This window comes from Dryobates pubescens, chromosome 1 (assembly GCF_014839835.1).
Source record: "Dryobates pubescens isolate bDryPub1 chromosome 1, bDryPub1.pri, whole genome shotgun sequence".
Taxonomy (NCBI): domain Eukaryota; kingdom Metazoa; phylum Chordata; class Aves; order Piciformes; family Picidae; genus Dryobates; species Dryobates pubescens.
This window is the reverse complement of record NC_071612.1, coordinates 20,544,832-20,558,808: the sequence shown is the minus strand read 5'-3', so window position 1 is coordinate 20,558,808 and position 13,977 is coordinate 20,544,832. Positions and strand designations below refer to the sequence as shown.

At 36.0% G+C, this 13,977-nt stretch overlaps 1 protein-coding gene across 5 annotated transcripts in view; it reads left to right on the top strand.

The window, feature by feature from the left end:
- The window catches only part of ARHGEF3 (Rho guanine nucleotide exchange factor 3), a 116,877-nt gene extending 103,114 nt beyond the window's left edge, over window positions 1–13,763 (top strand). For 4 of the 5 annotated variants that reach the window (XM_054162256.1, XM_009910021.2, XM_054162277.1 and 1 more), the window contains 8 exons: window positions 2,869–3,039; window positions 4,982–5,044; window positions 5,418–5,514; window positions 5,617–5,693; window positions 7,138–7,395; window positions 9,053–9,223; window positions 10,489–10,675; window positions 11,579–13,763. In XM_054162256.1, coding sequence (XP_054018231.1) covers window positions 2,869–3,039; window positions 4,982–5,044; window positions 5,418–5,514; window positions 5,617–5,693; window positions 7,138–7,395; window positions 9,053–9,223; window positions 10,489–10,675; window positions 11,579–11,925 — 1,371 coding nt within the window. In that variant the 3' untranslated portion in view covers window positions 11,926–13,763. The remainder of the gene's footprint in view (window positions 1–2,868; window positions 3,040–4,981; window positions 5,045–5,417; window positions 5,515–5,616; window positions 5,694–7,137; window positions 7,396–9,052; window positions 9,224–10,488; window positions 10,676–11,578) is intronic. The other variant, XR_008462292.1, reaches the window with a different exon arrangement.
- The last annotated feature ends 214 nt before the right edge of the window (window positions 13,764–13,977 follow it).

Genomic DNA, 13,977 nt, shown 5'->3' with positions numbered 1-13,977 from the left:
CAGCAGAACGGGACAGAGTACTGCAGGCAGGGATCTCACAAGAGCAGAGGGGAAGAACCAGCTCCCTTGTCCTGCTGGTCACACTTCTGTTAGGGCCCAGGATATGGTTGTTTTTTTGGGCTGCAAGATGGTAAGCAAGCAAGCAGAATTTTGGGGTTTGTTTTTGAGTCTCTTAGCCTTGTTGTGCCACTTTTGCCCCTAGTTTCTCAAGTGTTCTCATGCAGCATAAAGAAACATTACTATCAGTGGATGTGAAAGCTACTTTTTATCAAATCACTGTAGGTAATTTCAATTTGCTGGTATGGGTGCATGCCATTTTACAACATGATGTATGACTTTTTGTAAAAAGGTTCAACTTGAAGGTCTTTAAAAGTCAGTCTATCTAGTACTTCTCATTATAAGTACTTTCTTCATACAACATAAAACATTCTTTTAATAAAACACACTCAGAAACAAAGGAGCAGTTTTCTGGAGGATGCATATGGGAATGCATAGTGGTCATGGAATGATAACTGTTCTGCTTGGCTGAATTCTCATGGTTGGTGATTTGTGGATGCAACACACCTGCCTCCTCCCCGCCCCTGCCCAGTCTTTTCATTTGCATGTGGAAATAATTAGTTCCATGATGCATCATAATAAGTGTAAATTCAGCATGTAATTTCATGTGTGTTTCTCTATCTTAATTGTTGAAGGAAGACTAGCACCTGACTTGCAAAATTTTGGAAGGTTGGTATACATACGTGTGTGTGTGTATGTTTAGGTGCTTTGTCAGTTTCTAATAAGGCTCAATCTGTTAAAAGGCACAGCTTTTAATTATATAATGTTTTCTGATGTTTTAAAAACATATTGTGTTTATAGGCACTGTCTGCATTTAGTGGGCTCTTCAGAAAAGAATTTCAAATATTGTACATTGTATGTGCTGATTTAAACCTGGAAATAAAGGGAATGTGTTTTGTTTCAAATATCCTTACTGAAGGCAATTGAAAGAGGATTGTTATATAAAGCAGGTTTTAAATAACAACAAACTCAGAGTATTTCAGCAATGTGAAATACTTGAGGTATTTCAGAAGTAGGCTCTCAAAAAGAAGACTCTAATTTTGATGAAGCAAGAAAGGAATCTTTTCAAAATAGCACAATAAAACATAAAGTTTCATCCTTAGCCTGAACTCCTTCTAAGAGTCAGCAGGCGGATAGAACTCTCAAGTATCTCTTAAAATTGGACTTTTTATTGAAATTTAAGATCACATAATAGATACAGAGATGCTGGTACACATCATGAACGTTTAGAAGATCCAGAAATATTAATAAATATTCTATAACAGTAGAACACCACACTGGTATTTTACAATTTGCTATCTGATGTTTAAAACATTTATTCAAATGTTAATAAATAAATAGGAGCAAGTGATGTGAAAGAAATCTGGCCTGTTGCTAGCCATAAACATTAAAATCTGAATACTGACATGCTTTAAAGATACTAGGATTATTCTTCTCTTTTCAGTCAGATATCCATTTCACACTTTTCTATGTGAATTAATTTCTTGAGATCATTTTACATCTGAAGAGGCAGGACGTTACCATTTGAAAGGGTTTCTACATGTATCAAAACAAGTCAGGTTAGAGCGTTATAGCATTAACTGTTTTATTACAGACATAATGGTAATGATTATACCACTCAAATCTTCATTATTCTGACAGTTTGCAAAAAACCCCATAACATTATTTCTGTCAGGTAGCAAGACACTAAGGTGAGAGGGAAGGTTTGAAGAACAGTCTCACTTTAGGAACCCTCTTTCTGCCCAACTGAGAAACCATTTTTTTCTTAAACCATTAGCATGTGTTTGTAATGCATGTTTTCCTCCGATATCCTCAAGGTGGAACTTGTTTCTCAGTACAGTCATCTTTGAGCAATCCCAACTTCCAAAAATAAACCAAACCCAACAATTCTGTTGATTTTCAGTTGATACACAAGATAAGTTAGCTACCAGGTCTTGCTGTCCTATCACAGTATCACTAAGGTTGGAAGAGACCTCGAGAATCATCGAGTCCAACCTGTCACCACAGATCTCATGACTAGACCATGGCACCATGTGCCACGTCCAATCTCCTCTTGAACACCTCCAGGGATGGTGACTCTACCACCTCCCTGGGCAGCCCATTCCAATGACGAATGACTTGCTCGGTGAAGAACTTTCTCCTCACCTCAAGCCTAAACTTCCCCTGGCGCAGCCATTTCACATAGAAAAGTGTGAAATGGATATCTGACTGAAAAGAGAAGAATAATCCTAGTATCTTTAAAGTATGTCAGTATTCAGATTTTAGGCCAGATTTGTTTCACATCACTTGCTCCTATTTATTTCCTTTGCTTCTGTTTAACAATTGAATCTTTCTTTCAAAATGAACCAAAAAAAGTTATTCACGCTTTTGTCACTAAAATTTGCATTAATTTGAAATTTTAAAGTATTAGGGATCTAATGAGGCAGACATATGTGATGCATGGATAATGTCCATTTACTGAATTGAAACTCTCTACTTGATTATTATGTTAGCTTAGTGTGTTAGACCATTCTGCCATTATCCATGTAGTTAATTCTTGTTGCATGGTATATGAATGCTTGGTGTTGCTCTAAACATGTTGAGGACATGGACATAGTTTCCTGCTGGAATGGAAGTATTGGCTTTCCATGAAGTTGTATTAAAATATTTTCTCTTCCATTGCCAGTACTAAATATTGCTATTAAGCTTACAGTAAAAACTAGTTCAATGACATTTGTTTGTTGCACAGAACTATATATATATAAATTGCTTAGAAAACAAATGTGCAATGTGAAACTGTTCTAACAATGAAAACTGTTCTTCTGTTTTTAGCGTTCTATCAGTTTCCGTAGTGACAGTCGCCCAGATTTGGTCAGTCCACGACCATGGTCTCGAAATATGCCCCCTGCTAACACAAAGCGGAGAGACAGCAAACTGTGGAGTGAGACCTTTGATGTTTGTGTGAATCACATGCTTACATCTAAAGAAATCAAGCGTCAAGAGGTATATATATATATATATTTAATTATTATTTTTATCATAAATTTCATGTTCTAAAGCCATCATTAAAGCATGGAGTTCAGGAACGCTGGTAGGCATTAGGGGATAGTGCTGGAAGCTTTCCTGAAATTTAACAGGTCATTTATCTCCTCTGGAAGCAGAATTTGCATCCCTAGTCTTTATAATTCAAATTATGCTGTGTTAGGTGAATATATTCTTTTTTTAATTCAACTCATCCTATTTCCTTAACAAATGTGAAGTTACTAAGATCTACCATGCTGTAATTTGCTGCGTGTATGTACATATTGTGTATGAGTGTTTCTGTAGTGATGGTTAGTATTTTTGTTTCATTTTGTTGCTACTTCAGGAACAGGTGTTCACCAAGTGACACATGCACAGAAATGCAGTAATTTCCCTTGTTGGAAATGAGTGTCTACAAAGAATCATTCAGTGCTAGAAAGATTTAAGATATTCCAAAGGGGTGAAAAAAACCCAACCAGTTACCTCAGTGATTTTAATGTGTTGCACCTTCAACCCACCACAGTTGTACATGACAGATTCAAAATCATTCATTGTGGGGGACTGTGATGAATCTTTGTTCCCATGAGAATCTGGAAGGTGCCCTGGACCGAATATTTAAGGGTGAGAAACTGTGAGATGAGATAGGAGTCAGCTGTGCTAGCTTAATGAGTATCACTAGCCAGTAAGAGTCTTAAGAAAAGCTTGTTAACCAATCCCATGCAGACACATCATCTGCCAATCACATGCAGCCACACTAAGAGCAGAGATACAAATACGAGTTGCTTGAGGGGAGTCTTTGGTCTTGGTTCTCCCTCCATACTCTGCTTGCATTTTATCTTTGTTGCTGTGGTCGCACCGTGAACCATACCGCAACAATTCATGTTACACCAATGACAGAGCTCCCATGGAGTCAGGATTTTTTTAGGTTTTTTCCCAATATATTTCTGTTAGCATTAACCAAGTTTATTACAATCTCTCTGAGAATACTTCAAGGACTGTCATAAATCAAAAGCAGTAACATCAAGCATTTCTTGTGCAGATTTCAACAGTGTCCTGAGAACTTGAGAGCTTCAAAGGCTGCTCATTGAAAAATCAACATTTACATAGCCTAATAGTCATTACTAGCTTGAAGGCCCTTCATAGAGCCCAAATAAATGAGCTGTATTCCTGGAAGTTTTGCAGGAAGGCACTGCTTTATATTGGTTCCTACACCACATGCTTCAATAGAGTATCTGCACTTCCATGCATGCACTGTCAGTTAACTCACACTATAGTAAGCCCTTTGTGAATTCATAGTATCAGGTTAGGAAAATCTGCAGTAGCTGAAATGTGCTTCCATGATTTATGCAGGTTGAAAGTCTTGAGTGTGAAGTTAGTAATTCGAACTGGCTGAAGCAGTGTGAACTTTTGCTGTTAAGTGCAGTTTAGAATGAAATCATGCAGTAAGTAGATACAGTGGTATTTTGGTAAGCCAGTGTATTAGGGTGGTGGTTACTTTTAATTTGCCAGCTTTGAAGTCTCAAATCTGTTTCAGTAGTAGCGAACACCTGCTAGTTCAGTAGAGCTTAGCTTTTGTAACACCAAAATGAACTGCTACTGAGATCAAAGTGCTTGCTACCAAAGAAATGTTTGAAAGAGGCACTATCTTTTACTTACTAGACCACTTGGAACTTTTACCACTCCACATGTTAAAGTGAAATAACAATCTCCTATACAGATAGCTGTGTAAATGATTAAGATACAGTTGAGTCAATGTACCACTCTAGCTCCCCCATCTGAAAATACGTTTGCTGTACAGCGCATAGGTTTGTTTTCAGTTTTGTTACATGGTATTAAGACAGCTATTCAGAATGTAACATCAGCTCAAGCTAAATATAGATGTTTGTTTAAAAATATTTTGTAATACTCACTTATTTTTTCACAGGCTATCTTTGAACTTTCCCAAGGAGAAGAAGACCTGATAGAAGACCTGAAGTTAGCAAAAAAGGTGGGGTTTTGCTTGTTTGGTGTGGCTTTTATTCAAAACAAACCAACCAGCACTATTCATTGGTTCATACCACATTACAAATAATCCTTGCTTTTTTGGTAATTGTTAAGATAGTAAGGGGGGGGGGGGGGGAGGGAAACAAACTCAAAATATGTTTCTATTTTCCCATTATTTCTGAAACACATTGATGTGCTGCTTTTTTGTTGTTTTTTTTTTTTTAATATGAAATTGATAGTTTAAAATACAGGTTTGAAAATTTAAAATGCTCTCAGCATTTGGTCTGTTTTTACTTACAGGGCACTTTGAGTGCTACCAAATTTTTCAGCTATACCAATGATATATTAATTACAGAGCTCCCCTTTATTCTTTCCAGGCTTATCATGATCCAATGCTTAAGCTTTCTATAATGACAGAGCAAGAGTTGAACCAAATTTTTGGAACGTTGGACTCTCTAATTCCTCTACATGAAGGTAAACCCCAAATAGTTTTTGCCTGCATTACTGTTGTGTTTAGATTTATAGTCATCTGGTTCATTAAATGAAATTTCTCTTCTGTTTTTAAATCATGATTAGATCTTCTTAGGCGACTTCAAGAAATCAGGAAACCTGATGGATCAACAGAACATGTTGGCCATATCCTCGTGGGTTGGGTAAGGCAGGGGTTTTAATCAGTTTTGGGACTTCATCTTAGAGCTGCTACATAATTTTTATGAGACAATTCCCTTTCCATGTCTAACATTACATGTCAAAAGTATATTCTCAAACTATTTTTATAAGGTAAGACAGTTACTTAGAAACATGATGGGATTTTTTGTCTCTTCAGGGATTTAGAAAAGATTTAGACTAGGATGTTGTTTTGAAGGCTTTTGCCATTCAGGAGACAAAGTGTGTTAAATATGCTTTAAATAAAAATCAAGAGCCAGACTAGATTTTGTCTAATGTAGATCATTTGAGAACCTGCCCCCCTTTTGTATTCTGGTTTCCTAGGGAAATGAAGCTTGAACATGCATATTGTGTACGGACACCCTACAGTTATTTTTTAGTGTCAAGTCTGTTCCACTTAAGGTAACAGGTAGATGCTAGTGCTGTCAAAAATACTGATTTTCTTTTAAGTTTGTTAAAATAAGGCAGATGGGGCCCAAAAGAGGTGATTATAGCTGCCCTCTCCAACCCCCAAATGCCTCAAAAACCCCAACAAGTTGCAAGTTCACTCTCCCTAGCATCAAACAACATAAGCACTGAAAATGACTTAGTTGGTTTGTTAATAGAATAGCTCATTATATTAGAAAAGAGTTATTTTTTTAGGATTTAGATATGTAAAAGGTTTACTTTTAAGTATGTGTAAGTAATGAAATTTTGCAGGAGAAAAAGGGCTTGAAATTTTTAAGGGATTAGATAACAACGTATTTAGCAGCTCTGAGTGAAATAGTGGTGTGTTGTTAACAAGAGAAACACAATCCCTACTGCTACATAATGCAAATAATGGTGAGCTTGTAAGTGTAAAAAAATTACCTCTTTTCTTTGCAGAAAATAATTTTGAATGTGTATTTGGACATCGGTGAACTTCTCGTGGTCCAAATATGTTCCAAGTTCAGTTTCCTTTAAAGCCTTTACATCTAAGTGTTAATATAGCAGGGTTTGTAAATGGATATATTGTTCTAATCAACATACAACCTAGGGTTTTTTTCAGTTAGAAGTTAGATTATAGAAATGTGCTTATCTAAAAAAGGCCAGGTTTGGGGAGTACTCCACTCCTAGACCTGTATTACCATTAGTAATTAAAAATAAGAATTCTCTGTTCACCTATTGTCTGTATTAAGTAGTGCTCAGTCTTAAATTATGGGTAGTTTTAATGCTTTGGAGTAATACTGGGGAACTCCAGGAATTAAAAGATGAGCAAATGCTTCTAAATGATTTAGATTATGAACAAGGTGGTCAGAGGACTCTTGTAAACCTTATCAATATTGGAAATGTTGTCATCAATAAATGTCCAGATAAAAGATTCTTAGCATGAGTTCTGACATTGAATCGTTTGAAACTCTTGATGTAGCAAACTTTTGTTTCAGCGGCAGAATAATCTATTCCTTTCCTCAGCTTCCATGCCTAAACTCCTATGATAGCTACTGCAGCAATCAAGTAGCAGCCAAAGCTTTATTGGATCACAAGAAGCAAGATCACAGAGTGCAAGATTTCCTACAGCGCTGCTTAGAGTCCCCTTTTAGTCGCAAACTGGACCTTTGGAATTTCCTTGACATCCCAAGAAGCCGCTTGGTTAAATATCCATTACTGCTGAGAGAAATCTTGAGACACACACCAAATGATCATCCAGATCAACAGCACCTCGAAGAAGCTGTGAGTTTGGGGATTTTAGGGGATTATAGCCCTTATTAAGGAACTGCTGCGGAACACTATGTAACATGTGGAAATACTAATACTTTAACAGCCAAAAGTAATAACTGAAATAATCCAGCCTCACTCTCCAATTAAATCCTATTTTAATAGCAAAATGATACAAAAAAGGGGGAAAAAAACAAACATGGGGGGGGGGTGGTGGACAACAGGAGGTGTTTTCCACAGCTCTTGCCTGATCCTTGGCCATTTTGTATTTGATTTTTCATTCCAATGTAAGTTGAGTAAGGTGGAGATTTCTTTTCAGATTTTAGATCAATTAAGATAAGTTTTATTCCCTGGCTTGAGGCCTTGCATAACTTCCAAATCCTGATTAATTATCATCTGTGTGAATGTTGCTGAAATTTGCCTTCATTCTGGTTTTTATTTAGAATAGTGGTGTGCTTTCTGAAGGAAAACCAGACATACAAATCCAAGGCTTTCAAACTTCCTTAGTAAGAGAAAGACACCTGATTCAGCTCTTATGAATGGTCTCTAAGAATTTTCTTCTTTACCATACACGCACAAATGCAACCATACACACATACGTAGAAAATCCAATCACATGCACATGCAAACGTTCTTCTTGGAGGAGATGAGCTTATTGTAGCAAATTTGTTTGAAATGCACTTCTAAATGAATGAAGAAATATCTTCAGTAAATTAGTGCTCTTGAATAATATTTAAATATAAATGAATTTCATTAATACTTTGAGGACGTAACTTATGATTTGCCTAGACTTGAGTATTTGGACATTTTAGTATTTCTCTGCTGAAAGATGACAGCCCTGAGGTTTTTTTTGTGGTGTTGTTTTTTTGTTTCAAAATACATGTACCTGTGGTACATGTGGTACATGTACCACTGTTGTTATACTACTATTTCCCCCAATCCCTTGCCCAGCTCACCCTCTCTGTTGCAAAACTGGACAATTGTAGTTTAAATTCAAAGCTTGGATACTCATCTTTAGATGTTGTCTGTAAGGTATATTATCCTTTTGTGCATATTCCATTAAACCCAAACAAAATTCATAAAGAGCTCAATTCTTACTCATATTTCTAAGGTTTGCTTTTCTACATAATGTCTAAAAAGGTATTTTAAAAGCTTTCTTCCAGTACTTTGGTAATTATTTAATAAATTATAAGGTTTTTCCCTTGATATTTCAATAGCCTTACATAGCTTCATGGTTTTCTGCTTCAGCAGGATTCCATGTATCTTTGAAGCCATGTATTTGCCTGGTTAAATTAGGAAACAGAAATCACTCTCTGATTGGCTTGTAACACTGTTTTAGGCTTGTGAAGTACATTTGTCACCTTGTCTGGCAAGCTGCTGTAAGCACATTGGGCAAAGCTGATCCCTGATAAATCTCCTGGGATCAGTAGGTTCTTGAATTGCCTGTTTGGGCATGCTTGCCTTATCCCCTGACCCTGCTCCACCTCCAGTTATTTAACAGAGGAATTTTCTCAGTCTGAGTAACTTATGATCAGTATGTAACTTTCATAATGGAGAGATATGCTGTGAATGAAAGTGTATTTTCTTGTAGCTCCACTTCAGATTATTAGGAGATAGTTCTGAATATTGGGTTGTCTAATTTAAGTTCCTGTGTTTCACTGTTTTTCTATAGATAAATATAATTCAGGGCATAGTGGCTGAAATCAACATAAAAACTGGTGAATCTGAATGCCAGTATTACAAAGAGAGACTTATTTATCTTGAAGAAGGCCAAAGGCATTCATTGATTGATAATTCACGTGTTGTGTGTTGTCATGGTGAACTGAAGAACAACAGGGGAGTGGTAAGGAACAAATATTTTATCATAAACAGCTTTTACATTTTGAATGACAACTAAAAGAGCTTTGAATATAAATATATAAATATCACCTCCTCATACCTAGAAAGTTGATAAATATCTATTGTATGTAACACTCATCTCTCTTGTTAGCAGTCACATATCTGTGTATGGAGGTAATAAGCTCATAGATGTCTCTGTCTCTTAAGGGGATATAACAGTATTCTGGCTAAATTGTAAATCTCATAATTTCAATAAAATCTACCTATTTCTGGTCTTGGAAACAGAGTATTGTCTATAATGACACACAAATGGTATTAACAGTTTTTAAATCTGTCAAAAGCTGCCATTAAGAATATTTTACTTGATTATTTGTAGATGTCAAAGTTAATTTAATGACCAGATAAATTTGTTACTGGATATCATGAATTCCTGCCCAGGAGTCTGCAGGATTGATAAGTGTCTAAGATGAGCTTTCTGTTTAAAGAAAACCAAAACCAAACGTACTTCAAGCGTGTAGCTCTTCATAGAGATATTAATAGAAGAGAAACCAGTCATTCTTAGATTTCCATTTTTTATCCCCCCCCCCCCCCCCAAGGTTAAGTAGAAACAACATGAAATTTTGAATAGATAAAAAAGAGATCCTTTTCTTAACTGAGTTTGTGAAATGTTAAAAAACAGCAAATGGAGAAAGATTCTAACTGCATTTTTCATCATTGGGAGTACTTCTATGTAGCATGTTTATGCATACAACAGAAAGATCATAGTTTAGCATACAGGTGAGATGGAAAGATGGATGCTATTTTCTGGTTCACCTGATAAGGACCAGGTAGGCAGTTAATAGATAGCAAACAGGAGGAAAGTGGTTATTTTAATCTCTCTAGTGAATGTTGTTTATTCCATCCCCCCTATCCTTGCCTTTCTTTGGCAGAATAACATTAGGTATATAATTAATTAATTATGATCTGTACTTAAAATTCCTCAGCATATATTTTTTTAATACAATTGACAGTGTGGAATGTTTTTATACTTGTGTGTTTCTTTGATTTGGGGTAAAAACTAGGTAATTTATATATCCTTGTGTTACCAGTCTCCTTTTCAGACCTGCTCTTAGAGTATCGGTTTTGGCAACAAATAAGAGATGTCGCTATTGAAAGGAGCAGGAGCAGTAACTGCTTAAAATACAACATTATAACAGAGTTGTAAAATAAAACTTGCTTCATGGTGTTCTAATAAAGGAGTAATGCTTTATTGTTTATTAATTTTTACAGAAACTGCATGTCTTCCTCTTTGAAGAAGTGTTGGTGATTACTCGAGCTATCACCCATAGCGAGCAGCTCTGCTACCAGCTGTACCGGCCACCAATTCCCGTGAAGGAGCTCATACTGGAAGATTTGCAAGATGGGGAGGTGCGGTTGGGTGGATCCATACGTGGTGCCTTCAGCAACAATGAGAGAAGTATGACTACACTTCTTTTATTTGCTCATATAAGATCATTCATACCTTAAGACACCTGCCAATGAGACCTCAAAATGTTTTCTCTGAAATTCACATTATCAATATCCAGCAGCTTGGTTTTGATTTCAGACTGGTTTATGTTGTAACTTGTGTCTTTTAGATAGGTCATTTCTCAGAATTCACTCTATTGGGATTTGTCCACACACCACCTTCTGTATTGAATTGGGAAGGACAATATATATAGATTGTGGTGGGAAAATCACACCATTATAAGCACAGGTGTATTCTGAAATCTTAAGCCTCAGCTGTTAACAACTTTCCTTGTATTATGGACACATAGATTGCTATTCCACAACTGAGTCTTTCTGCTGACAGATAATTAATGTAGTGCTCACTGTTAAGTCTGCAGCTATTCACGTTGATGTATTTTAACTAAGCATATTATAAAGATGCTTGTTTCTGTTTCAAAGGTCTTTTGACTCTCACCTTGTGAAAACTTTGAGGGTTTTTTTGTATGTATTTGCTTTAATAGTGAAGGGAATGGAAGACATGAGAGGATTTCAAACTGACAGTATTCAGTGAAGGTTCTGGAATTATTCTTTGCAGAGAAATAGGAGAGGTGTTGAGTGTAGGAGAAGCCTTCATCCTGTGATTCACCAAAAGCTTTATGGGTAGTTAATGCATAGCACAACCAAAAACTAGGTAATCTAGCAATAAGAATTTAGTAGAAGTGCTTGTGGTATTCCATATTCTAGCCCCACAAACCAAGGAGATACCTAGGAATTGGCAGGAAAACACCATAAATCAAAGATTTTGCAGGTTCTTTTATTTTAATGTACTTATTTATTACAAAATGTGTTCATCCAGACAATTCAGGATTTTGATATGTATTGTTTCTTTCAGTTAAAAACTTCTTTAGAGTCAGCTTCAAAAATGGACCTCAAAGCCAGACTCACTCGCTGCAAGCCAATGACTCCTTCAACAAACAACAGTGGCTTAACTGTATTCGCCAGGCCAAAGAAAAAATCACATGTGCAGGCAAAGCTGGCGTGCTGAACTCAGAAGCACATTTTCTTCTGTCACCAAATGGAAGCAGAGTACCCCAGGGAGAAGCCACACTTGAACAAATGGACCAATCAGACTGTGAGTCAGACTGCAGTATGGACACCAGTGAGATCAGCATCGACTGTGAACGTATGGAACAGACAAACTCTTGTGAAAACGAAAAGCAGATAGAAACCAATGTTTGACAAAAACTTGGCAGTTCATGGAAGAAAATCTCTCTTACCTGTACAGTATTTGCATTCCATAGATGGAAACATTTGGAGAAGCACTTTTAAAATATTTTTTTGGTGACAATGCAGTCCTCCTTGTATTTGTACCTATGAGTGTAGTACTGTAACTGCCAATCTGTATAAACTGGAATCTCTTGCAACTCATGTCCTGTGATTATGTTCCATAAACAGCTAAGGTGGATGAAAGAGGTACTTCACCAGTTATTCTCAATGTCCTGCTGTAAACAGAATCTCTAAACTACTGTTTATGTATGCATTACATAAAGAAATACCATAACTTTTAATGTACTTTATTTGCTCTTTGATGGGGCAGCTGAAGATGTGGATTTAATATGGAGTTCCAGGATGGGTATCAAGTTAGTAAGTTTTCATAAAGGCAAGGAAGGAAAAAGTATTTCCTGGGAGGTAAAAAAATTAGGAAAAAACCACCAGATCTTGCAACAGAGGCCCCTGTAAGCAGTTTAGGGATTAATTTTCCAAAATGAAGCACTATCCTAAGATCCAGCAACTGAACATAGTAAAACCTGCTCAGTTAAAGCGGTCAGCATAGTGTTACGGTTTATTTATCAAAGTATGCAATGCTAAAAATAATCCACTGAAAAAATTAAGCAACCAAACCTCTACAGCCAGCACTGAATTAAATGAATTGCTGAGAATACTGGGTATTTGTAAATAAGCTGGTAGTTTGCTTTCAGTGCCATATATATATTTTATCTCAAACAGGATAAGAATGGAAAAAAGCTTTTTGCTTGTGAATAGGCCCTCTTCAGCATTTTGCACTCCACTGACCTCCACTGTTGGTTTTAAATACCACTAAACTAATGTTAAAACATTTAATTTTCTGTAAATGTCTGTTTACAGTTACATGTAGTTGGTTTTTAAACTGATGATTTTATATAAACGGTGCTCTACAAATACCCTATGGGATTATGTAGAGAAAGTTAAATAAAAAGGGAATTGGTTTTCCTTTAGGATGTTATCACATCCTTTATATTTTTCTCAAGTTTTGTTTGAAAAGTTTTTGTTGCATTTTAATCTCCTGCTATAATTGGAAATATTACTGTGTTTTGTGGTGGCTTATTAAATCTACTCATTATGATGAGAAGTAGATGAGTCACTGAAATGCAGTCTAAAACACTTCAGTTCAACATCCTGTTACTTTTCAGGAATTCCTGGCTAATATTTTATTTCTTAATATAAGAAATAATGCCAGTTCTGTATGGCAAGCTATGAAAATTGCATATTAATAAATTTAGATGATCTGTGATATTACACAAGATTACCTGTGCAAAGTACTTGTAACAATAAAAGTAGAAAAATCTGCTAAGTTATTGCCAAAAACATTCTTGTGTTCTACAAGTTTACAGAAAATTTGCTATGTCAAGTATCTTACATATATATATATATATATATTCTGATGCACATACAGAGATCTGTGTGACAAGATGAAAAACAATATAAAACAAGGTATTTTTATTTAAAAAAAAAAATCATCACTTTTACCCTATAGAACATATTTCTGTATTTATAGTTTGGGGTTGTGTTGTGTTGTGTTTTGTTTTTAAGCCAATTTTCTTCTCTGTTTCAGGCTTTGTAATTTATTTCAACCGCTTCCTTTTTAGAGCTGAATGATTATGCCAGTGAGAATGAGAGAAAGGAGAACTGCAAAAGAAAAGGCTTAGCAAGGCGTATTAAGATGAACCATTTTCATAAAACCTGTTGAGCAGCACGTCTAAAAGAGCAAAGGTCATGTAAAGTCTTCAGGTAGAGAAGAAAGAATGAATGTGTGTATTGACTCTTTTTGTTTTGTTTTGTTTTTAATAATAGCCTTAAACTTTTCTGGAAGCATTTCAAATAAATTACATTAAACTATTTTGATTTTTATTTGGTTTGGTTTTTTGTGCAAGAAGACTACTAAAGGACTTCAGTGGTGCACACGACCAGCACCAGAACAAGGGGACACAGTCTCAAGCTGCGCCAGGGGAGGTTTAGACTCGAGGTGAGGAG